We start from the raw sequence: 24,884 nt of genomic DNA on the forward strand, positions 1-24,884 counted from the left end.
AAAGAAAAGAAAAAGAAAAGAAAAAAGAAAAAGCCTCTTCCCGGCTGTTTAAGGTGTGAACACCCTTGGTGCTAAGCTTGCTTCCGACCGGCACCTTCCACGGGTGCGGGCTCCACCCGCGCGCCGCTCCCCCGCGCCCCAGGGCCCGCGCCCCGCGGGGGAGGCCGCTCGCCCCGCCCGGGCCGCCCTTGCGCGGGGCCGCGGGTTCGAGCCCCGCGGCGGCGCCGGGCGCGGCGGCGGTGCCCGCCCCGCCGCCCTCCTTCCCTCCCGCCTCCCGCCGCCCCGTTAAATGCCGCGCCGGGCCGCGCCGTCGAGCAGCGCCGCCGCCGAGCAGCACCGCGCCCGCGCACCGCCCCGCGCACCGCCCTACCTGGCCCAGCAGCGCGGCGGGGACCGGCTCCGCGGCCGGCCCGGGTGAGTGAGGGGCTCCGCACCTGCCGGGGGAAGGGGAGGGAGGTGAGAGGGAGCCCGAGCCCGAGCCCGGCGCTGCCCCCCGGGACGCCGGTGCGCAGTGCAGAGCCCCGCGGCGCAGCGCAGAGCCCCGCGGCGCAGCGCTGAGCCCCGCGGCGTTGCCGGTGCGCAGCGCGGGGAGGTTGCCCGCCGGGAAGGAATAGAAAGCAAAGGGAGAGAGGGAAAAGCGGAGCCTTTGACACAGGGTTTTCCTCGAAGGTGCGGGCTGGAGCCTTCCTAAAGTTTCCTATTGATGCGCTCCCTCCTCCCCCCCCCCATAGGACCAGTGTTGCGGGGCCACCGATCACCCTCCCGCCCGAGCGCGCTGGCCCAGGGCCTGGGCTTTTAGCAGAAATAAGCAGGCAAGTTGCCCCGCGGGAGAAAGTTGCACCTCAGTGGAGGGTGCAGGCTCTTCTCAGCTGGTGCGATGGCTCGGTTTGCAGCCTGCGTGCTCGCCTTTCGCTTAGCTTTTGGGCAAAGTTCTACTGATATAGTTGAAGATCTGTTTCAGTAGAGCAGAGTAAGGTCTGGTGCACCTGAGTGAAGCATGCTGAGCAGTATGAAATCTAGATTGTGCAAGAAGATAAGCTTAGATGTATGCCCTAAGTCATTTATGCACTGTTTCTGCGGTACTGGAAAATTCAGTCTGTGCATACTCATAAATATGTTTGCATAAGCAATCACACACCTTTGATTTATAATCCTAATCATTTCACAGGAAAAAATAGCTTTGGGCACATTTGGCATAAGCCTTATTACGTGGAAAACTTGTTTGGAAAGTCAGATTATTCTGCACTCATTTTGTACTAACACGCAGTCATCCAAACTAAGTGGAGTTAAGCAGATATACGCTGTGATGGTATGTGCTCCACTGGGTTTTTTCCCCTCGTTCTGCTGGCTGGCAGGAGAACTTGCTCTTGGATCTCGGCTATGATACTTGCCACCAGGACATGGCAGTATGAACAGCAGAGTTAACTTCAGGGAGAAATTTGGCCTCGTCTGAAATACAGATTCCCATCTGGAAGGCATGCARGAGATCTTGGTATTTATAGTAAAATGACACTTTACATCTAAGCAGACGGGGTATTGCTGCATCCAACTGGAAAAAGCTGTTGTTCATTTTTTGTGGAAGCTGCATTTTTAAAAAAAAATATTAAAAAGCATTTTACGAGATTAGTGCAAGATGGGCTGGGAGTTACCTTTGCTGGAGACGGTAGCAAACAGAAAGAACGTAGCCAACAAGGCAGCCTATTGTAGGCAATTTGCGGTYGCAGAAGATGTTTGTGCTCTGATTGCTCAAAACACAGTATTTCCTGTGAGGTTGGCAGCAGGGGTTAAAGGTTTTCAAGAGAAGCTTTCCTTTAAACATTTTTTAAGTTTCCAATAGGGGCCCCTTTGTTAGCTTTCCGAACAGTGTGCCTGCCTTGTTAAAAATCAGTGCTCATAAAATGCCATTTGCAAATGCTTGATGAGCAGGGCTGAAACATGTGGAGAGAGAGGTAAGTCTTGTGTTTATCTACGTACACGTGTGAATTGCAGATGAACTCTACCGTGAGTGAATAAATGGGACCGAGAAAAGAAAACGCGACAAAAACAGAGATTCAGTTCTGCTTATAGAGCAACTTATTGAAAATGAGCTGTTGCCAAAGAAACGGTCCCTGTTGTGCCAGATGTCACGCACGTGTCTCCTCCAGCCATGCCGGGAGGCTCAGTGCTCCTGGGGCTAGTCATTAGAGAAATAGTGTTTTCTCCACTTTGAGTCCAAACAGTAGCAAACTGATCGCTCGGGTTCGGTTCACTGTAACGGAGCTCGAGCAGCCTGCAGCCGGAGCTGCCACAAGGGCTCCATTGAGAGCGGACCCGGAATTCGCGCTTTTTGTTGCATGCTGTGGGCTGGCAGGAACTGCCCCGCTATAGATCCTGGCAGCACAGCCATAGCTTTAAGTATCGAGTAACGCCTTCAGCAGTTAGAAGGGTTCTGTTCCCCCCCCCCCGTCTTGGCTAAATGAAGAGGGTTTAAAAATAGCTCCCTTAAAGAGAAGGGTATAGACGTGTGCTCAGGAGGCTTTGCAGAAACTGTTGCACAGCTGTTGCAGTGTTTCCCCACAGGGTACCCTCCCGGCTGCYGCGTCTGGTCCCACGCGTGAAACTTTACTGGCTCTTGGGTGGCTCCATCCTCCCCAGCACATTTTGCTGGAGGCAGAATCCTTCTTCCTCAGAAAAATTCTGTCTTTGCCCATGTCCCTCTTCTGTCCAGACTTCTTCCTCACCTTGCAAGCTCTTGTTTGCATACACAAATCTATCACTAACCTGGTCCTCTGGCGCACATCAGAGGAAAATCCATAAGGACCAGCTCTGGTCCGTTGCAGAGAGGTGGCAGTAACTTGTTTTCTTTCCAAACTTCAGCTTTCCCATTGTTTGCCTGTGTCATGCTGCTTTGCTCATTGACTGCCTAGATATAAGGATGAGAGTCTTCGATTTGTGGCCTGTGGACCCCTAGGAGTCCATGGTCTACAACAGGAATCAACAGAAGCAGATCTATTGTCAGCAGAACTAACTCACTACACAACAGTCTGTCTCGGCTGGAACATTATCAGAGGTCCACAAACTAAAAAGGCAAAATCCTGCCTTTGGATATTCATAACTCCTACACTTRAAGCTATACTTGGATGGCTTCCCCACAGCATCTCATTAAACATCCCGCTTGTTCTTTTTTTCCCCTTCTCTTCTTTTCACAGCATTTTGCTTTAGTTTTAACAGTACCAGCTGGGAACAGAACGACACAAAACATTAGTCTGCCTTAAAAGCCAGGCAGAAATCTCACTTCTCTTCCTCCATTTTGTTCTCCCTGCTGAACCTCTCATGTCAGTTGTCGAGACAGATGCCACGATGAGAAGAGCTGACCCCTGCCCAGGATGACTGTGCTCTAAAGCATGTCCGTGGATTCCCTGTGCTGTCTGAAATGCTTTATTTCCTCCCAGCTAGGTATCTCAGGAGGAAGCCATGGACCTGCAGATGGGAAACCAGCTCAGGTCCCAGCTCTACTACAGGCTTCCTGTGGTCTTGAGTGGCTTTGACTGTCTTGGTTTCTGGTCCTTCATCCTGTGCTGTAGGACCCTTTAAAGCCTCATGGGGCTTTAAAAACTCAAGGAAACAACTTCAGATTATTCCCTGATTTCTTCTGGAAGCAAAAAGCTTGTAGGTGGCTTTGATGAGTGACACAGTGAACACAACAGAATTACATGAGTTCAGCTACTTACACAGCTTGACTAAAAAGGGCTGATTTAACATATGCACGRTGTTCAGGTCAGGCAGTCCTCAACTATGGTCCTTAAGTGCCACTTTGAGGCCTGGAGAGCCTGCAGCAGGAGGTTTTCATGGGGCATCCATCTGTGTGCTGAAGAAGCCAAGGTGACATTTTGATATCTCCAAGGTACATGCTCTTCAGCATGCTCAGAAGCRAGGTCAGTCTGCTGTGACATTGATGAAAGTTCTTTCTGTGGCCCATCTGCTGTGGGCTGAGAACATCTACTCTTTGGGACAGCAGCTCTCCTGTGGTGCTGCTACCAGAAGGTTGCGGTGGAGCCTTCAAGACCAGCAGTCACAGATGAGCAGACCCAAAATGTGGGGAGCCTTTAGTCTTAGAAATTGATAGAAACTGGTGACTGTCATACCTACATTCTGGTTATGTGAGAACCAGTTCCCTTGATGCCTTTGGGATTTTCCACCTGAAAAGTGTCTAGAAAAAGAACTCAGTCTGGTTTTTGCCTTGAAGCAGATTGTAACGTTTCTGCRTGCTTTTCTGCAGCAGCCAAGCGCTCCTCATTTTCTGCTATTTCAATTGTACTCCTAGCAGGATGGGTAGGATAAAGAGAGGAGGTACAAGAATATTCTCCTGGCATATTTTCCTATGCCAACACTTTGAGTTGCATCTGCTAAGTGAGAAATATGATATAAAGATTTGGAGAAGGAGGTCAGGCAGCAAATCTATGATTGAGAGAGTAAATTAGCAGGTGCTGTCTATGGCTGTGCTGTACAAGCTTGCTCAAAGTCAGCTGGGGATATTGGCTCAAGTGGATTCAGGAGAAAGATGTCCTGCAAGTGACAATCAAGCTCYTTGCTTCTTAGAGAAACTGGCTCTGCTGCAGCAGCAGCTCAGCTGACAAGCTCTGCGCCAACCTGGAACCGATCTGGGCCRTTTCCCTTTCCTTTGTGGCTGAATGTGCATATTTCTGGCAGGGGGATGGGGAAGGGAAGTGCACTCCAACACCTTCTTCTCAGGGCAAGAACTTGGGCCATGGATTGCTTTCTCAGCTTCTGGATGGCCCAGAGCTCTTCCTCCAAAACTTGAAGTGTTTTGGACCAGTCCAGCTCTCCTCCAAGGGTTCCTTTGTAAATGAGTATTTTCTTTTTGAAGAGTCAGTAAGGTAGATTCTATCTCTTGTTGATCACTTTTCATCAAAATCCAAAAGTATTGCAAGATCCACCTAGTTTTGTTAAAATATTGGATAGGAGGCACTGAGATCAAATTGTTTGAAAATTTTAATTTCATTCAGGAAAGCTGCTTTGTTAAGGTAAGGTCGTTTCATTTGGCTTTTTATCTAATTTCTCCTCTTTTACCATTTCTTATGGTGTTATGTTAGATTCTGTTCCATTGTCTTTATTTTGACATTATCCAAACAAAATGTTCTAGCAGCATACAAACAATGTGATGTGATGCTACATCAGCAAAATATCTTGACGCTTCTAATATGACTTTTTCCTCCCTGTGGTAAGTTTTGAAATTCCCAACTTGTTGATCCAATTTGTAATGAGAATTTCATGGGGCGTCRCGTTTCCTCTTTGCGGTGGTTTTGTTCTTACCAGTTTGGGTTTTGAGTGCCTTCTTTTCTGGCGCTGGCACATGGAACCACCCAGGGAAGTCTGACCCGTGCAGAAGATGCTCCTCAGGCGAGGTTGGTGCTCACCATCTCCTCAGCATTTACAAAGGGTCAGTCAATAGCCTATTGGGAGGTTCAGGGAGTATTTGACAGCACAGTGAGTGCGTTCTTGGATATACCCCACATCAGTAGAAGCTATTGCTAAAAACAGCCAGGGAGCCTAACTGAAGTCAGCGGTTGGATGATGCTGTGTTTGAGCTTAAAGAAAATCCTTACACTTTCTCATCTTGTCCTTCCTGCTGGAATTCCTGATGCTCTCCAGAACAGTCATGTTTCTCCATCTCCACTTGATCCTTTCTGCCTCAACAACCCAGATCTGACAAGAGTGGGTGCAATCAGAGCTCASTTTGCCTCTTGTGTAGTTCAGGGAAAAAGTTCTGCAAGGGTCTCCATTGGGATGAAGAAGGGGAACGAAAAAGGAATAGAGTGACGCCACCAGCCCTTCTCAAATAGGGGCCATTCCTTGGCATGTGGGCATTAATTGACCATCTGATATTTTCTTCTTTACTACATCTTTACTACCTTTTAATTTGCAGKTGTTTTTGGAGTTTATTCTTATCAGCTGATGCTGTGGTAGCCCAGGTACAGTCTGTTTTAGTGCAGAGGGTGGCTRGATGAGAAGCTTTCATCCTAGTTGAGTTGCAAAGCACTGAGAGTAGTTAGGAGTAGATCAGAAGCAGAGAAAGATCTCAACTGCTATCATGGAAAGCACCTAAAAGGGAATGCTCTATTACTACATCTAGCATTTCCCTTCCAAGAGGATTTCCTATGTCATCTCATAGTGTAAGCCTGTTAGGACAGGTACAACACTATGTCCATTTAGAATATGCTATGAGACAGACTTTTGTCATTCACCTTGAAAACAGACAGAAACCTGTTTTCCTATCATCCGCCAGGCAACCTGTGCTGTGCAGGAAAATGCTAACCATAGTGAGCACCAGAAYGAGCTGCGTGGAACAGGGAGTCGGCCTTTTGCCGAGCAGCAAGGAGAGGATCAAGAAGTCCCTTTAGCATCCAGCATTGTTTTCCTGTTACAGCACTCCTGCTGACTGGCTCCTGTTGGGTTTGAAGCCCTGATGTGCTGTTGGATAAATACAGCCTTTGCTTTTAAACAGAGTGTCCTTCCAGATGGCGCTTGGCCCAGAAAAGCTACCGTGGAGTTGTAATTGGAGAGTACTGTGATGTCCTGGAAATAGTCTGCTCTTGTTCTCCCACACGTGTGTTTTGGAAGAACCAAGACCTGCCCTTAAAGAAAGGGGAGGGGGATGGTTTTATCCTCTGCCTTGCCCTCAGGCTGGAAGCTCACTCCTTTTCTCTAGTCTCTGCACGCTTGCTTGCGCTCTCTGAAGTTTTCTTACTCTGAAAACTGCACAACTGTCCTCACTCTTGTGATCTGCAGCTTGTCACYCAGCGGATCTGGAGGACCAGCCTTGAGGCACCGGAGCTCAATCAGGTGCAATGTCACTGTGCAATGTCAGTCAGTGCTGGCTATGAAATGGTCCTGAGCATGCTCCTGTGGTGTTCRTGGGCAGCAGAGGCACAGCAGGACGGCTGGCCTGGATTGCACCCCTGGGAGCTCTACGCCCATAAGCTGGGAGGCCCTGGGAGATTTTGACTAGCAGGAAGAAGGAGGCTTCAKATTTGGCTAAAGTCAGTTCAGTTCTGTTGAAGCATGGGGGAGCGTGTGGGGAGGGATGCTGCGAGGACTGACAGCCCCCGTCTTTGAYGGAGACAGTGTGCGATATGCTGCCACCCAGGGCGGCTGCAAAAGCCCCGCTAGGGATGGATCCCGACGTTTCCCTGAGGGTGCTCTGGGGGTGTCCAAGGAGCTGGGAGCTTTGCATCCGAGTTGTTTGCAGAGACTTGGGAAAGGAGGATTTGGCAATGGGAGAAGGCAGCCCCTCCGCTGGAAAAGGCGTTGCGCACTTTGCCTTGCCGGAGCTGGGCGGGTGAAAGCTGGGCAGGCTCTGCTCCGGCTCTGCGTTTGCTCCAGGGCTGGGCTTCAGGGCGAGCGGCTCCGCAGCGGGGTCGGATGTGCCCAGCAGCCGTGGAGGGAGCCGTGCACTGTTTGTCCAGAATCCAGGGCGTGAGGTAGCCACAGGCTGCCAGAGGTGTGCTAGGCTTGTTGAAAGTGGTGGGATGGGGGATATGCCCAAAGCGGCAAGAGTTTGCAGCTGTGAGTCTGTGYGGAGCTGGGGCTGCCAGGTGTGAGAGGGTGCTGTGAAAACACTTAGTTTTGCCTCTCCTTAGTGGAATAAGCAGCTCCAGAAATGGCTGAAAAATGACACTGGTAAAGGCGGTTGTGGCTGACTCCTGAAACCCTCTGGTCCTCCAGCAGCTATTTCACTGTAGCATAAAGCAAGTGCAGGGGTAATGTCTCCTCCCCAGGGAGCAGAGTACGAGCCTGGCGTCTCTCAGGCTGCGGCTGGCTGGTCTGTGAGAGCCCTTGGTGGGCTTAGTGCACYTTAGCTCCCAGCTTTGCTTTCGCGCCTCAGTTTCCCCGGCTGGAAAATAGGGATGCTGACACTGCTTTGCAGGTAACAAGCTCTAGAAGAGGATAGATATTACTATTCCCCAAAAGGAGCCAAGAAACATATTTCCCCTTTGAAACTGGTCTTCATTCCAGCATGGAAGAGAAAGCAACCTTTGGGAAGTGCTCAAGGAGAGGGTGGATCCCGGCTTTGGGGCAGTCCTAGGCCCTTTGCACAACTTGCAAGCTGAGTGTCTTCCAAATGTCCAGGCAATGTGGCAGAGGTCTCCTGAGGTTTCCACAGCAAAACCTGACATCAGCAGATGCCTCCAAATAGGCATAATTTGCCTGAATCTTTCTGGTTAGCTCTGATCCTTGTCCACAGGGCTGGAGTAGCTCGTACTTCTGTYGTCCTCTCTTGGTCCTACATATGCTTTTTGCGAAGCCCATTTCTCTCTTGGGCACGGACACCAAGGATTAYTTGCTGTCTCACCAAGGACAGATGCAAATATGCCTGCTTGTCTTCTGGCCAGATCTTGCTGTCTTTCTGCTRCTGTCTTGGCAGGTTTGAAGCATGAGATAGGTTTTGAGCCCTGAGTCCATTTCAGGGCTTTTTGGCGTTGCTATYGAGTAACTCTCAGGTCGGGGTTACATTATGGCCTGCGAGAACTGCCTGACTGGTGCTATGCAAAGAAAAGCCCTGCAGGCGGGCRTGGAGCAAAGCGGGGTATGCAGAGATGGACAGGCTGTGAGTCACAGGAACAGCGTGTCTAGGGCTGCTCTATTGCTGGCCAAGATTTCCGGGATGGAAATACGTGCTATTAGCTCATAGCACATGCTGCATCAGTGCCGCGTGCGCCGGCCACGCCAGCCTGTGGCGCAGGCTGCCCCGGCATCCCCTGTGCAGGGCAGTTTGCTCTGCACGCTGCCGCTCGCCCCCTCCCATGCTCGGGCACGCTGCATGTGGCAGCGCTCTGGGTCTGCTCATGCTCTGCAAGCCCAGTGCAGCCGGGCCGTGCTGGATTAGCAGTGTGATCGGTCAGAGGTGTGCTGGCTGTGTCGTGCTCCCTGCAACGCACAGCGAGTCCTTGTCCTGGTTTCTCGCGTGTTCTGAGGCCAGTGCTATTGCTACTGCTACACGCTGAAGCAAAAAATTTTTGTTTGCAAATTGCAGGCCAGCGGCTGAAGTCAGGCTGTTTCTTGCCTTAAACAAAAATCTTGGGTAAAGACTGAGGTACGCAGCTGTACAGGACCTCAGACCAGGTTGCATCGGAGACCTGGTGCTGATTCCATAGCCCCGACCTGAAATCTGCTTTTCTCCTTGGGACACTTCAGTCGGGCATTTGCTCGTTTTGTGAATGCACTGCCATCTCCCGAGCCTTTTGCTCCCTCTCTTTCTCCATCTGCTTCATCCCTTCTCTCATTCGATATATAAAGCCCTCACACCCTGTAAGAGCAAGGGGAACACAGAGCAGATGTGCATCCCGTGGTGGCAAGCCCTGACCCCTGCTCCCTGCCATGCGCTGCTGTTTTGYGTTGTCTCTAGGAGCAGGTCCCTGACCTGCACGGCTGAGTCAGAAGGGGAATATTCAGAACATTTCTGTTAACCTGTAGCCAGGAGAGAATTGCCAAGGAGGCTGTGCTGAAACCCAAAGCGGGTGTTTTTTTCTGAGTCTCAGCACTTGGCAGAGAATCCAGACAGACAGACATTTGGAGGAGCAGAGAGGGAGGCAAGCAAGCTGGGGGGCAGCCCTGGTGGGATGTGCAGAGGGGAAGGAGGCAGTGGCACCTGGGGAAGGCATGCTGACTTACCCGCTTGCCTTTGGAGATTCATCTCCGAGTCCTCCTTGTCCACTTGATCACTGGGGGAGCTGAGAGGCGTCTGGGGTCATTGCTGACCCTTCTGTCCCTCAGTTGTGGCTCTTCCTTCGTCACCCTCTTTGCATCGAATGTTGACCACCATCAGCAGTGAAAAGCGGTGGCCTGGCTTTCCCCTGCGTTGCTTAGAAAGGCCAGGAAACRGTCGGAGCATCCCTCCGAGYGGGACCCGCTCTCRCCYGCTGAGGGGCTGGGCTGAGCCCACRGCCCGTTGCTCCGGYGGCTCCCCCCAGCCCTGCCRGGAGTGCTCACCCCAGCTGAACCTCTCCTGCTTTATAGCTCGGCTTTATCTCAAGGTCTCCTGGCGTTYGAGCCGGTGCCGTGTTTGCCTTGCGCTGCAGCACCTGCCTGCCAGCCGTTCGCTTCCCACCCACCTCCGTCCGGCTCGTGGCAAGGGGAGGGAGCAGGAGCAGCCCTGGCGCCCTGGTGGAAGCCATCTAGCAGGGGATGGAGGAAGAGATGGGCCTGGCCTTCAGCCTCTCACTAGGCTTGAGGCCTCCATCCAGTCACCTGCTCTTCCATGTCCCCCACAGCTCTGCCACTGGCYGTTATGATTTGCAAATTGCCACAGAAGCGTCCTCTCGGAGCCAGGACAACATCTCAGCCCTGATCTCTGATGCAAGGACTGGTGCTATGTGCATGATGGAGCCACCATGTTATACCCTATCTGGRCAATGTTACTCCCTTCAGCCCTGGGGAGTGCAAAGGCTTCTTCCAAAAGTCGGATGCTGTTAAAAATAGATCAGTCATGAACTGGTTTTCTTCTCCTCGGCTCTTGGCCCAGGAGCTCATTCCTCTCTCTGGGCTGGCTTTGAAGATATCTGGATGCTACGAGATGCAGGCTCCATGCCAGCCTGCTATTGCAGCGAGGYTTGGAGAGCAAAGATCTGCAGAAATGTTAGAGATGGCATGACTGCCCCCAAAATATTTAGTGGTTAGCGAGTGCTTTCTCCCAAACCCAGGATCGCTGGAAAAAGAATCTGCTAAAAAAAATGGGGAAAGCAAACAGGGCAAGGGGAGGGGGCTGTTTGCTTCTGCCTTCGCGCATGGGGCGCTGTGAGGGTGAAGGCACCCAAGTGCTCCGGGCCGGAGCACAGAGCGACACCGTGATCGAGGGGCTCGGTGCTGCATCCTCCCTCGTTTCCAAAAGGCTGGAGCAATCCCCCGGCCCCTTCCCCGGYGCCGAGGTCTTGCCCGCTGTGCCGCAGGGCTCCGGCCAGCGGCTGCTCGCCCTCCGCTGCCCCCAGGCCGTGGGGAGCTCYGCGCTCTGCCGCCGGCCGGCACGGCTGGGTGCTGGGCGCGTGCCCTGGCAGAGCGCCCCATCGCACCCCAGCGCCACGTTGGTCTGGCTTCAGCTTYGACCGCAGGATTTTGTTTGGACTTTTCCTGCCGGATTTCTGCTGTCAGAAACCTTCCCCGTGGAGGTGGCTGCATGGCTGGGTACCAGTCAGTTTTTAATCTCCTGTTGGCTAAATTTAAGATAGCTATTAATATTGGTCGTTTTGATATTGATTTGATAATATAATACCGATATTCTGGATCCCAGCTCCTTCTCGTAGCCCTTTTCTGYCTTTCTGTCCATCTGAGTGCTTCAGTGTCACTTTTCAGGTGTGAACACTGAATCTGGAGACAATTTTAAGATGCAGCTGCRAAATCTCTTATCAGCATCCTTGCTATCAAATACATTATGTTCAGGGCTGCACATTATCACTTGGCAATTAAACGGAAACCCCGGTGATGAATTACAGCTGAGACCTCACGGGGTAAATAAACATTGGCTGATAACTGCCGATAAAACAAATTTCCAATGTGCTTTTTAAAAGCACAGCTCTAGTATCTGTTCCCAGGCATGGTGCTGCGTGTCTCCCGGGGGAAGCCGTGTTAACTGTGGAATTTACCCTGCAGCAGCCGAGGTTTCCGACGGGAACGGGAGCTGCGGAGGTGGCCCCGCGCGGCGGCAGGGGCGCAGGCGCCCGCTCCGGCGGTGCCCCAGGCGGGAGGCAGGCGCGAGCCGGGCAGGTCCCTGCTCGCGGGCAGTGATGGAGCCGTCTCTCCTTGTGTCCCYGGATGTTTTGCAGGGGGTTCCTCTCCTGAAGGGTGAGGACGGCTATAGCCCACCTCCGGSTGCTGTGATCACGAGTTGTCTCCCTTCCTTCCCGTAGTGGTTGTCTCCTCTGACCGTAGGGAAGCAGTTTCTTCCCGAGTAATTTATCAGCAGACTTGCACAGATCAGTGTTTGTGGACTAGATGATTTCCAGAGGTCCTTTCCAACCTTACTGATTCTGTGATTCTGTGATAGGAGTGTAAGATGCCAACTTCACCCGACTGTCCCCTTCTGAGAGCGATCGCTTAGSGAGCGATTTATCCTGCATGGGAGCCGAGCGGAGCCGGGGGCGCTGCCGGACTCGTGGTGCCTTTCTCGGCCCTCTGCGTCTCTGTTTTATCCCCGCCGGTTGTGTCTCCCCAGAGCTGCCTCCTGCTCTCCCTCCCTAGCCGCGTGGCGGGTGCTGCAGGTGCTCTCCRGGCTACCGCGCTCTGCAGCCTCGTCCCTGGCCACGTCCTCGGAGGGCGGCTGCGCTGCACCGCGCGCCGGGAAGGACCTTGCTGGGCTCGCCGGACCCGAGCTGCTGCCGGGGTCGTGGGGGCGGCCGTGTCCCCTGCCCCTGCCCGAGCGGGCTCTCCACGAGGCTGGAGCACAGAGAGCTCTCCCGCGCGTTCGGAGGAGCGGGGCTTGGGCTGGGTTTGAATTCYGTGCTGGATCAGATTATTCTGGCTGGATGACGGCTCCTGACTTTGCTCTCATCATACCAAGGCCTTGCTGTTYAGCAGCTTGTAGTGTGCCAGGCTTGGATGCTGCGGGAGTGTTGGTGCCAGGCGGTCCTCACGTTATAACACTTCCYCCCCCAACCCCCCAAATAAATGTGTGTCCCTACAGGAGCAAGAGAGCAAAAGCCAAGGCAGGAAAGCAGAGATGGGCAGAGAGCGAGAGAAGTGGCATAAACAGTCTAAATAATTTACCCCCCAGATTTGGGCACCCACCTCAGGCGCATTAAATAATCATCCAGGTGCCGAGCATACCTCAGAAAAGCCACCGAGAAGGAAAGTGCTGCAAAACACTAGTGAGGACTGGCGGTTTTGCTCAAAGTAATACTTCCCCCGAAGAAGTGAGAGCAGCAGGCTGGCATGTGCTGAGGCATGTCTCTGGCCAAGGACCTGGAAACGTGGGCAAACACATCTGCACAGGCACGGTCGTGTGCCTTGTGCTTGTGGAGGCTTTTGCTTTCAGCTCTCCAAAGGTAGTTTGGAAAAAATCCCAGAGATTAACTTTATGGAGCTCCTTGGAAAAATGTTCTTTGCCAGTGACTTACAGGGACCTCTGAGTAGCTTTTGTCTGCGCTGGTGTTAATGTGGAGGCTGCTCTACCCAGCACACGGCTGGCATCCCTGTGATGTGCCGTGAGGAGGGAGTGTCGGACGAGCCACTGCTCCACATTCCCCGGTGCAAATTTCCCACTCTTCTTCTGGCTGCAGAGAGCAGCCRTGCAGCCAGTTAAAAAATGTTTGGCTGGACATCAGATCCGCCTGGTTTGCAAGTGAAAATAAGGTTTGTCTGCTGGCCAGCTCCACCCAGAGCAGAAAGTCAGACTGAGTTATTTTTATTTATTTATTTATTTTTGCTTGGCAAACAATTGCTTCTCTAATGAAATTTAGCTATGTTGAGACTGCCAGTCTCAAGTGGGAGAAGTTTCATGTGGGTCCAGAGAAGTCTGGGGAACTGATCTGCCACAACTGCATTTTTGCCTGGAGGAGCTGCGAGTGGGAGTCTGAACCCCAGGGGACTCATGTCCTCCATGGGAGAGTTCCTCACTGGGCTCCTTTTCTGAGAAGCAGATTGCTGTCTTGCTCCCCCTGTTTCCAGTCCTTCAGTCAGAAGGTTGAAGCCTTCTTTCCGAAAGCTGGCGCATGCATTTCGATTCGCATGGCATCTGCTGAGGATATCCCACCTGGGCTGGYGTGGAGAGATGTGCTGACACCATAGATGGGTGCTTACGAGCAGTGGCCACCTGCAGCACTGATTTCATGTTTTCTTCTCCCCATAGTGAGTTCCCCAAGTCCCRGAGGCTGTGTGGTCTTGGATTGCAATGATGAAGCTCCTTCCTGTTGCTCCTCTCCTCCTGCTGGTCCTAACAGGGCTGGAAGCTAGACCAAAACCTGCAGGTGAGCCCAGATCAAGGCCGTGGGAACTGAGTGGGAATTGTTTGGTGGAGAAATGAGGCAATAAAACCCTTGGAGAACGGCATGCTGTTTGAGGTGAGGAAACCAGATGCCCACTCTCCATGGCCGCACCGAAGGGAGAAGGGAGCCGCGTGTGTCTCAGAGACCTCTGGGCACACTGGAGCAATCACGATTACAACTCTTTCTGGACATCATCCCATGGGGACCTGAAGTGTTTGCTTACCGTTAGGGCCAAGTTCTCCCAGGCTTGGGTACAGATAAGCCAAAYAAAATATGTTCGTTGGCGTTTCGCTTGCTAACGCTCTCCTGGTTTGCGCTGGGAGTTACATTCAGGTATCAAAGAGGAGCTCTTTGGCTAAATCCTCTCAGTGTGCATGCCCTCAGCAGTGCTTTTCACCGTGTCATTAAAGTAAATTCTCTGCTTTTAGACAGAAGTGGGCAAAATGGCATTAAAAGAAAAAAAAAAAAGCTGGTGAGGCTGGAGTTGCAGGAGGAATACAAGAATTGCCCAAACTCATCTTTTTCTGCCTGGCTCCTACAGGCCCAGGAGCCTGTAAAGCACACGGCTGGGGGCTCTCTCCGGCGTGTGTCTGCAGAGGACAGCGCAGGGCACCAGGCTGTTTTATRTTTCGCTGCTGCAGAGCTGGAAACACCATTGCCTAAACCCATCTTGCCAAGGCAGATCCTGGCAGACAGAGAGGCATTTCTGCAGCCCCTCGGGGCAGAGCAGGACAGCGAGAGAGCGGCTTGGAGGCTGGGCACAGCCTGAGGCCATCGGCAGCTGGAGAGGGACGAAATGCAGGAAGCCAGAGTTGGATCTAGCTGCCAGGACAACACAGGGGAGGAGGGGACAGTGTCAATCCCCCATAGCCTCTCAGCCAGGGCATGTCTCCTCTGCCTACCCCCAAGGCCAGGACCTCCTCCCACCCTGCCAGTCACCTGCCTTGGGTTCATTCAGCAGTGGGAAGGTGCTGATGTGGGGGCTGCCCAAGCCTGTCCTCTCCGTCCCCCCTCGGCACAGCCCTAACGCTGCCTGATGGCTCCGCTCCCAGCCCTGCTCCCTGCAGCAGCACCRGCTGGCCGAGGGGTTAAACCATCTTTTTGCTCCCCTTCCAGCCCTGAAGTGCAAGACGGGCCCCCTGGACATCGTGTTCGTGATCGACAGCTCCCGCAGCGTGCGSCCCTTTGAATTCGAGACCATGCGGCGGTTCATGATCGATATCATCAGCAGCCTGGACGTGGGCCCCAACGCCACGCGRGTGGGAGTGATCCAGTACTCCAGCCAGGTGCAGAATATCTTCTCCCTCAAGACCTTCTTCAAGCGGGCAGATATGGAGAAGGCCATCAACAACATTGTGCCGCTGGCCCAGGGCACCATGACAGGACTGGCCATCCAGTACGCCATGAACGTGGCTTTCACCACGCAGGAGGGTGCACGCCCACCGCACAAGAAGATCCCCCGGGTTGCCATCATCGTGACAGATGGCAGGCCCCAGGACCGTGTCAGTGAAGTAGCTGCCCAGGCCCGTGCCGCTGGCATTGAGATATACGCTGTGGGCATCCAGCGGGCAGACATGAGCTCACTGCGTGCCATGGCCTCACCACCACTGGAGGAGCACGTCTTCCTGGTGGAGTCATTTGAGCTCATCCAGCAGTTCGGCAAGCAGTTCCAGGACAAGCTCTGTGGTAAGAGAAGTCTGGCATGGCAGCGGGGAGGTGATATGGGCTGCTCGCTGTGCCTGCCCCTTGCCTCTGGAGCCTGTCACAGAAATTGGGYTGAAAGATGACTTTTGGATGGGTATTTGTGGTTGCATTCAAGCAGCTTCCTCCAGCAYGAGCTCTGGAGAAGCCTCTTGAGGGAGAACTGAGGGCTTTCCCGCAATGTGAGCAGGGCACTGGCGACCAAGGTGGGGAGCAGGAGAGGCTGCGAACGCAGGGTGAGGTGTGCCTGGTGGGAGCAGCAGCTCAGGCCCCTGGATGCATGACATAGCCCCATCAATGATGTGAGCTGCAGAGGCCTGCAGCAGATTGTGTTGGCCCCACCAAAGCTTCCCAGCAGTGAGAGAGGTGCCAGGAGCTACTCTGCCCTCGCCAAGAGCAGTGCAAAGGGGAAGCACTGGGACATCAGTGCCCCTGCAGGTTGCTGGCTCCCCAGTGCAGTCCCTTGACAGGCAATCTTTGCTTTCATTTGTGTGGGTGAGATAAAGCAATCTTCAAAAATATTGCTAGCAAATGCTTTTCTTCACCTGTGCCCCGTATCTCTGCCTTGAACTAGAGCATAGCAGCAGCAGTAATGGTAGGACTAAATAGCAGAGAGGGAGAACTGGCTTCCCCGGGTGCAACAGGACAGATGACCCATCCCAGAGCTGCAGAGATGTTTCCATGTGGCTCTTGCAAGGTCTCCTCCTCCATGGACACGTGCGTGACATTTGCTGCCTGCATATTTCCCATGCACATTTGTATTTAATAAAATCTTGGCCACGTATCACTGCTCTGCAATATCTGACTGGTCTTGCCTGGAAGCAGAGAGGCTGGTTTGCTCCGTGGTTGCACCGCRCTGGTGCGGTTTGTTAGTTTTGCAGGCTGGGGCCTGACTGCAGGCCCTGTGCTGACGGGCTTTGCCAGATGTCTTGCACTGCAACCAATTGGCAAGACCTTGCTCACCAACTCCAGTGTCCACTGAAGGGCAGAAGGCCACTGCCAGCATCCCTCAGGCAGCGTTTCCTTCCTGGAACGACACCGGCGCTGCCGAGGGATGCATGAGCGTGGAGGGCTGTGCTGACACAGCAATGTTGGGTGATACTGCTCCCGAGGCTGCCTGGAGCCCTGATATGCCTGCAGGCCGTACACCTTTGCTTGCCATGCCTTGTTGGTGCCTCCCTGCCTTAGCATCCATTTACCAGCCAAATCTGCAGTCTCCTCTCTGCCCAGAGGGGCACAAATGCTCCCAGCCTCTGCAAGGCTCCTCCGGGGCTGGAGAACAGCACCTTGCAGCTGGGCTCAAGCGGTCACTCGTTCAGCTCAAGCTGTTACTGGGATCAGTATTGAGCGCTGATTTAGTGCTTGAGCGCGCGTGAAAGCTGATGCCCTGCGCAGCGTACAAGAGCTGTCTGTGCCATGCRCGGGAAATGGGTGCCTGAGCGTTTGGGGCTGGCGGGCCCCGGGGCGTGCAGCTTGCAGCGACTGCTGCACGGGGCCTGGACGCWTTGGCTGCGGGGACAGGGTGCGTTTAGGTCCCTCACACGTCCGGCCCGCCCGTGAAGCGCTGTAACACCCTTCTGCCTTCCAGGGGCGGACATGTGCGTGGAGCGGGACCACGGCTGCCAGCACAGCTGCGTGAGCATCCCCGGATCTTTCTACTGTGAATGCAACCCGGGATACAGGCTCGACGTGGACGGAAGGACGTGCTCCCGTAAAAGCCCTTTTCTGTCCTAACTCCCGTAGAGGACTGGCAGTTACAGATCTCACGTAGGGAAGCTGAAATATAGCAAAGACCTCGTAAGGCCAGTGGCAACCTGAGGTGCTCTGTTCACTGGGTGTCACAGCCTCCGTTAGCGTAATTGCTGAAAACGGTGCTCTGCGCTAACRGGTTTGCTTTTGTCTGCTGGCAAAAAAAAAAAAAAGCTGGCAAAACTGGACCACCTTTGCTGACAGTAGTAGGAAAGGCCTGTAGACTAGACTCCTGCGCTGCTAAATCCTGGTCACTTCTCTGTGCTGGGACACCTGGGACTCACGTGAACACAAAGTGCTATCCATGATGCGACGTTACTCCTGGTCCCAGCCACCGAAGTGCCCCATGTTTTGGCCACGTATCTTGTATTCAAAGCTGTATCAATTGGCCCTGGCCACTGTTCCCAGGCTTTTCCTTCTTGTCTCGTGGCGCAGTGCGTAGGGGAGCTCCCTGCGACTGTCCGGAGCAGTCCCTGCTCCAGCTGACCCGGGGGACAGGCTTGCCCCAGGTGCTGATGGCCCATGGGCCTCCTCCGGGGCCAGTGGTGCCAGGGGCCCAGGCAGGGAGCCTGACGGGGTGTCTGCTTCGCCCTGCAGCCATCGATGCGTGTGCGGACGGGAAGCACGGCTGTGAGCACCAGTGCATCAGCACCCATGGGTCTTACTCGTGCCGCTGCCACGCAGGTTACTACCTCAACCAGGACAAGAAGACCTGCACGAGTAAGTGGCTGTCTGCGTTCCTGCTGCTTCTTCCTTTCCTTCTTCATCTGCTTCTCATTCTTCCTCTGCTTCAGTCTTCTGCCTTTAAGACCTCCGAAGACCTGCCTAATTTGAGCTGTGTTGGAAAGAGGGCAGGGAGCCTGCTGCAGGGCTTGGTGGACCTTTAACACTCCCCTTTCTGCCTTTAAGACCTTCCCCTGCCCTTGCTCATGCTGAAAGCAAGGGCTAGGAGCTCTCTTGGTTTTAGGGAGGTGCTAGGAGCATGTGTGATTCCTGCTCCTGGACTCTCTGACCCCACGCGGCACCTGGGCCACTGGCAATGGCAAAGCCCTGGGGGCTCGGGACACAGAGCAGCCCCTGCCCAGGCCTGCCCGTGCGTCTCCTTCTCCCACCAGTGATCGATTACTGCAGTTTCGGAAACCACAGCTGCCAGCACGAGTGCGTGAGCGTCCCCAACGGGCACTACTGCCGCTGCCGCAGCGGCTTCACACTTCAGGCCGACAGCAAGTCGTGCAGGGGTGAGTCCCATCTCAGCGTTGCGGGTCTAGAGAGCCCTGCAAGTGTCRGCTGCAGCATGCAGAAGACGTATTTATGTCCTCCTGGCACCCCAGGGAAGGGGGAGGGGGCTGGTACAGGTTAGAGGTATTGTAGGATGCTCTTCCTCCAGCTGGACCCTGAGGGTTGAGCCTTTCCGCTCCTCTAACCCACSGTGCTGGGATCTGACCTCCACAGCTGTTCTCCAGGAAGCTGAGCAAGGGTTGTCCATGGATCAGGACAGCCCYTCTCCTGCAGAAGGGGAGCACTGGCTGCCCTCCGTGACACTAGCAGTCTTCCCAGCCTTGCCAGGGTTCCTGGGAGGGAGAGGGTTCCGCAGGCTGTTCCCAAGCCATGGTGCTTGGATGAAGATAACCGCATGCCTTTGGCTTGTTATTTCAGCTACTGACCTCTGCAATGGGGTGGATCATGGCTGTGAGTTTAAGTGCGTGAGTGCTGAGGGCTCTTACCACTGCATTTGCCCCGAGGGACAGCAGCTCCAGGCTGATGGGAAGACGTGTAACAGTGAGTACAGGGATGCAGTGTGTGGCATCCTCAATGTCCGGGCTTCGGTCCACTGCTGTTAGGCACCAAGCAGAGGCAGGGCTGAGATGTGAACTAGACTGTGGATCTAAGTGGGAATTTGAGCTGTGCTGGAAAGAGGGCAGAGAGCCTGCTGGGCTTGGTGGAGAGCCCCAGCTGCTGGATGGGGGCTGTAAGGGGCGTGCATGGAGAGGTGAGGGCTCATGTCCTTAGAGACATGGTCTAGGAGTAATGGGAGTTTTGGAGAAAATTTCAGGACAGGAGAGACCAAGGGGAGAGACTTTCAGAGGATTTTAGGGTGGGAGTGGAAGTCTTCAGGCTGAGGTATCTAGACACACTCTGTCCTGATTCCCAACTTCAGTATAGCAGGAAATCCAGGGGACACACCCACATGGTGGCCTGACGCCCAGCAGGTCTGCCCCAGCCCTGTCCATCCATYCCCCCGGTAGTGTCCCCTGGGCCCCAGCTGGGCTGGGCCCTTTTCACTTTCCTCCTTTTCCTGCAGAGTGCGGGGCTGGGCACGTTGACCTGGTCATGGTGATTGATGGCTCCAAGAGCGTCCGGCCCCAGAACTTCGAGCTGGTGAAGCAGTTTGTGAACCGCATCGTGGATCTGCTGGATGTGTCCCCTCATGGTACTCAGGTGGGGTTGGTGCAGTACTCCAGCCGTGTGCGCACCGAGTTCCCCCTCAACAAGTACACGACGGCGGACGAGATCAAGAAGGCAGTGATGAACATGGAATATATGGAGAAAGGCACCATGACAGGCCTTGCCCTCAAGCACATGGTGGAGCACAGCTTCTCCGAGCTGGAAGGTGCCAGGCCTCTCTCCCACAATGTGCCCAGAATTGGGCTGGTCTTCACAGATGGGCGCTCCCAGGATGATATCTCTGAATGGGCCAGGAGAGCAAAAGAATCAGGTATGGGGGTCAGAGGGCAGAGGAAACTGCTTCCTCCTCCAAACCCCGCCACGCTAAGGGAGATGCCCTTGGGCTAAGCCCCTCTAGAAACCCCCCATTCTTCATGACAGCTGCTCTGCATTGCTCCCTCTGGCTGGCATGAGGCTGCTTGGGGCTGGGGCCAGCAGGAAGGTGCTGAGGAACTGTCCCATGCTCCCACACAGGAATTGTCATGTTTGCTGTTGGTGTTGGAAAGGCCGTGGAAGAAGAATTAAGAGCAATCGCCTCCGAACCGGTAGAGCAGCACTTCTCCTACTCGGCAGATTTCACCACCATGAGCCATCTCGTGGAGAACTTCAAGCTGAACATCTGCCCAGGTGAGTGCAGGCTGAGCCAATGGCCCCTCATCCCCAGCTCAGCCTCAAGTTGAGGTAAGACCTCCTCTCCCTGACAGGGAGAGAGAGTTCAGATGGCTGTAACCAGCCTGTGTTACGTCCATTAATCTTCTTACACTCACAATAGTTGCACAGGGACAGGCAGTGCCACTAATCCTGAGAACAGTGAACTTACCCAGAGACATGCAGGACATCTGTGGCAGAGCAAGGAGTCCAGCACTGGCTGCCAAACCAGAGGCTCTTGCTCTGACCATTAGGCCACCCTTTGCCTACTAGCCGTGAAGATGCATGATGTTTCAATGGTAGGGGTCATCAGACAGTGGTCATGTTTGCGGCTGGGCTGATGTTGTCCTAGTTTTTCTCTCTCTGAATCCTTAAGGCTGTTGTGGACGTAGAGAGAGAGGTGGATCTCAGAGAAATTTGAAAGAGGAGAAGGTAGAGCCAGGGGGTAGTTAATGCGAAAGGGATAGTGCGTGAGCAGCAGCTCCTGGTGCCGTTGCAAGGGCAGGGTCTGGGATCACACTGTGTTAAAGGATGCCTTATCTCCTTGTCCAGACCTGCCCTTCTGCTGCCAGCAGGTGGAAGAGGACTGACTGGGCTACTCTGGGCAGCCTCCCTTGCTGCCCTGGGGAGGATGAGCAGCGTGGCACAGCTGGGCACAGCAGTGCCCTTGGCATCCGACGGGGCTCCAGCGAGGCTTCGGGTCCCGGGTCGATGTCCTGCCCTTGCTAGCCCACTCTGAGCTGCCCTGCTTCCTGGGTTTAAGGCAAACCAAAGCCCAACATTGCCTGTCCTCAAAGCACTGTGAAGACAGCATTTCACAGGCTGCTTGGCACCCATTCCCGGTCTGTGCACGGCCCTCACAGCATCCAACTGGTGGTGAAGGCACCCCGGGTGGGAACTGCTGGGACCTGTTAGAGACCACAGTGGCCAGAAGGACAAGCTCATCAGTGCAATGTGCTCAGCAGCTCCCAGGGCTGTCGAGATGCTCTGCGCCTCTGCAGCCTGCAGCAAATGGAGATGAAGGAGGGATGCCTACATGGGGACTTACTTACTGGGCATTGGTGCTGGAGATAAGCTTGCTGGGATTTTGTTAGATAAGGAGGGATCCAGCCTGAGGAACACAAGCCATTTAGTAACACTGGAAAAAGAGGGGAAAATGGGAGAGAGCTAAATGCACTATGAGGGAGGGAGGGGGAGAGCCCGGTGCGGAGCTGCCGGGGACGCTGGGGCRCTGGCTGCGGGGAACGTGCCTCTGACAGCACCTGAACCCCTGTGGTTTCAGAGGAAGGCAAAGGGGAGATGGAGATCCGCAGCCCGTGCGAGTGCGAGGCGCTGGTGCAGTTCCAGACGAACACCGTGGCCATCCTGGAGAGCCTGACTGAGAAAAATATCCTTTGGGGTGACGCATGAGCGCGCAGCAGGCTCTGCCGGGTGCAGGGCAGCCTGTGGGACAGCCCAGGCTCGTCGTAGCCRGGCGGGCTGAGTCCAGATCCATGGTTTGGGAGGTGCAGCGGATAGAAAACAGATGTAATCAGTGCGCTCTGTCCTTGCTAATGGTGCTGGCAGAGCTGTGTCTAGCCAGAAGCCGCCTAAGGGTTAGACAAAAGGATGGGGGAGAATTTAGGCTCTTTCACGGAAGGCGAGAAGTARTGCTTCGATGTCTGACGTCCCAGCATGGGAGCCAAGTCCTGGCTGAGGTCTCGCAGCACACCAAGGTGAGGCTCTCCCTGGGTGCAAGCAGACACGACTGAGGTTCAGCCTGCTCTGGTTTGGGGCTCAGCCCTCMTACGTGGCTCGCCGGCCTGTCCTGGCTCACACTGGTTTCCTTAGCACACCCACTTGCTCAGATGACGGCCAGACTTGAAGCCTTGGAAAAGCAGATTGCCAGCAAGAATTGATCCTTGCAGAAGGCCAGAGGTGCTCAGGCGGGAGCACRGAGACGTACGGTAGCCACGTGGCGTTGCTATTGCTAGGTTATTGTAAACCGTCATTGTTTGTCTTGTATCACAAAATCCTGAGGGAGACTCAGAGTGTATTTAAAAAAAAAAAAAAATCCCCAAAAGAACTCAACCTCCCTCTCCCCTCCCCCTGTTGCAAAGCAAATGGGTTCTGCCTTTGCTGTTACCTTGCTCCCCAAACTGGCATTTGGGGTGAGGTGGGATGTGACTGCATGGTCAGTTTGGGCCTTTGGCGAGGAGATGTGATGCACGGCCGTTACCTAAAGCGGCTGGGATGGACCAGCTGCAGGTGGCAGCAGCCTCACTGCAGAGGCCCCTGCACAGCTCCTCCGGCTGCTTTGCAAGAGGAAAAGCTCCTTGGGCGAGCGCGCCCGGGAGTTTCTGCTGTCTCCGTGTCTGCTGCGAAGCCGTGAGACAGGGAAGCCCGGCGGCCCGAGGGAAGCCTGGCTCCCGCTGTGCGGCTCGTCCCCGCGCCCTTCAGGGCGAGGGAAGGGAGAGCCCGGCCCTGCCGTGCCCCTGGCAGGGCGCAGGGTCCCCGCGGAGCGGCCCTTCACCCCTGTTTTGGCAGAACGGTATCAGGATCAGTCATTATCCCATTTGATTTTAATCAAATAGCAAAACGATAATAATTATAGCTATGTGTGTGTGTATATATATTTCATTTTGAGAGCAGGGTAGTACTGTTTTTAAACATCTTTTATATATATATATATATAATTTTCTATCCTGACAATAAAAACACAGACAATTTCTATGACACTTCTGTCCTTCTTACTCGACCGCAGGGGCAACGGAGATGTCTCCACTTCAGAGCAGACGCCTCTAGCTTTCGCRTGGCTGTGCTGCCTGCGGGCTCCATTCGCTTGGGAAAACCCCTGCTCGGCGCTCCCCGAGCGTGGTGCAGACCGGGCTCCCCTGGAGGCAGCAGAGGTGCTGGACCTGTTYATCCCCATGGGGGACCTGCCCCTGGTGGCAGGACCCTGCTCGGGGCAGGAGAGCCCTGTGCTCCCTGCGCAGGGTGGTGCAGGATGCTTTCCTGKTGCGGGATGTGGAAGCAGCTGGGGATGCTTTTCCTAGAGGTGCGTGATGAAACGGAGCAGCCAGCCCGTTCAGACACGGCCCCAAGTGCAAAGCTGAGTGCAGACGGCTGAAGCCAGCCCACAGCCCCGGCTCCCGCTGTGCCAGCCCGGCACACCGCTCCTGGAGTGGTCCTGGGACTGGGCTGCYGGCAGGTGTGGGGCTAAGGCTAAAATTCAAGGCCTGAAAACGAAAACYCAGCTCTTTACTGCTTTCAGGGCTACATCCTGCCGATCCTGCTTCCAGAAGCAATTTGCATCCGTGGGACTCCTGCCCTGGGTGGYGAGAGCTAGGATGGGAGAGGTTTTRTGWGCATGAGGCTGAGATTTGGAGAGGAGAAGCAGAAGGTTAAAAGCAGCTCCTGGGCAGGGGTTTGGGGGCTTGCTTGGACTGCTCCAGCAGGAGAGGAATTGAAAAGTATTCAAAGAGTTGCTTTATGAGGAGAGGATTAGCTTTTTCCACATTAAAGTGATTTTTTTCCTAGCTCGGTGTGGGGTTTTGAAAGCTTGTGAGCAGGGCTCGCAATCCCGGCAGCACGGCAGAGGGTCATCCRTAGCCTCGTTACGTCTGTCTGCAGGGCTGACAAACGAAGTGCTGGCCATCACCTCCGCCCGAGGTGCGACCCGGGGCTTCGCTGTCAGGCTTGAACAGATGGGAGCACGTTTTGCTGAAAGGGGCTGTTAGCTGGGAAGTTTTCTTCCCCAAGCATGCCTGCAAAGCGCTGACAGCCTGCAGTCGCTCCAGGGTGTCCAGATGGTTTGGTGCAGGAAGGACTTGGGTTTCAGGAGGAACGTGGGAATTGGGGAAGCAGAAAGCAAAGTTGCCAGAGGCAGAGATGTCACATAACCTGGTACAGACAAGAGACACTGGTCAGGCAGCAGGATTGCTGGGGATGGGGGGAGTGGGAGGCTTAATGGGTCATAAACTGAGTCTGATCCTACTGCAAAAAGAAAAAAGAAAAGAAAAAGAAAGAAAGGAAAATAAAAGCAATGACCAACAAGCCAGGCCAGTGTGCTACAATGAGGGGGAGTTAGTAAATGCTTTCTGGGATTTAGTAACAGCCTTGATTAGAGTAGGTAAGGGCTCTCCCTAASAGGAATTATTAAGCCTTGGTTGGCCTCGCGTCATGTTGGCCAGTGACATTGGCCGGTGAACTTTAAGGAGGCTGTAGACAACCTGGAGAAGGTCTAACAGCAAGACAGAAGAGGCGCTGTGAGGGCTGGCAGCACACCTACAAGTCCAGGAGGCCACCTGCTCTGGGGCGATGAGCCTGGAAAAGAGCCAGCAGAGAAAGCAGCGCATGCACGGCTGCGTGTGAAGGGAGGAGAGGGCA

At 54.3% G+C, this 24,884-nt stretch overlaps 2 protein-coding genes across 2 annotated transcripts in view; one reads left to right on the forward strand and one right to left on the reverse strand.

Moving 5' to 3' along the window:
- RBPJL (recombination signal binding protein for immunoglobulin kappa J region like) overlaps positions 1–5,661 on the reverse strand; it is a 16,882-nt gene extending 11,221 nt beyond the window's left edge. The window contains exons 1-2 of the mRNA XM_085314244.1: positions 5,607–5,661; positions 371–434 (exon numbers count right to left, since the gene is read on the reverse strand). Coding sequence (XP_085170370.1) covers positions 371–434; positions 5,607–5,661 — 119 coding nt within the window. The remainder of the gene's footprint in view (positions 1–370; positions 435–5,606) is intronic.
- On the forward strand, positions 291–23,146 carry MATN4 (matrilin 4). Its single transcript, XM_085313972.1, has 11 exons — positions 291–414; positions 13,838–13,955; positions 15,090–15,659; positions 17,263–17,385; positions 18,021–18,143; positions 18,539–18,661; positions 19,080–19,202; positions 19,726–20,139; positions 20,343–20,495; positions 21,799–21,903; positions 22,356–23,146. The coding sequence occupies exons 2-11, from the start codon at positions 13,880–13,882 to the stop codon at positions 22,412–22,414; spliced, it is 1,869 nt and encodes a 622-aa protein (XP_085170098.1). The 5' UTR covers positions 291–414; positions 13,838–13,879; the 3' UTR covers positions 22,415–23,146.
- The last annotated feature ends 1,738 nt before the right edge of the window (positions 23,147–24,884 follow it).

Source organism: Rhea americana, unplaced genomic scaffold (assembly GCF_003343005.1).
Source record: "Rhea americana isolate MKP2758 unplaced genomic scaffold, rheAme1 scaffold_4, whole genome shotgun sequence".
NCBI lineage: Eukaryota > Metazoa > Chordata > Aves > Rheiformes > Rheidae > Rhea > Rhea americana.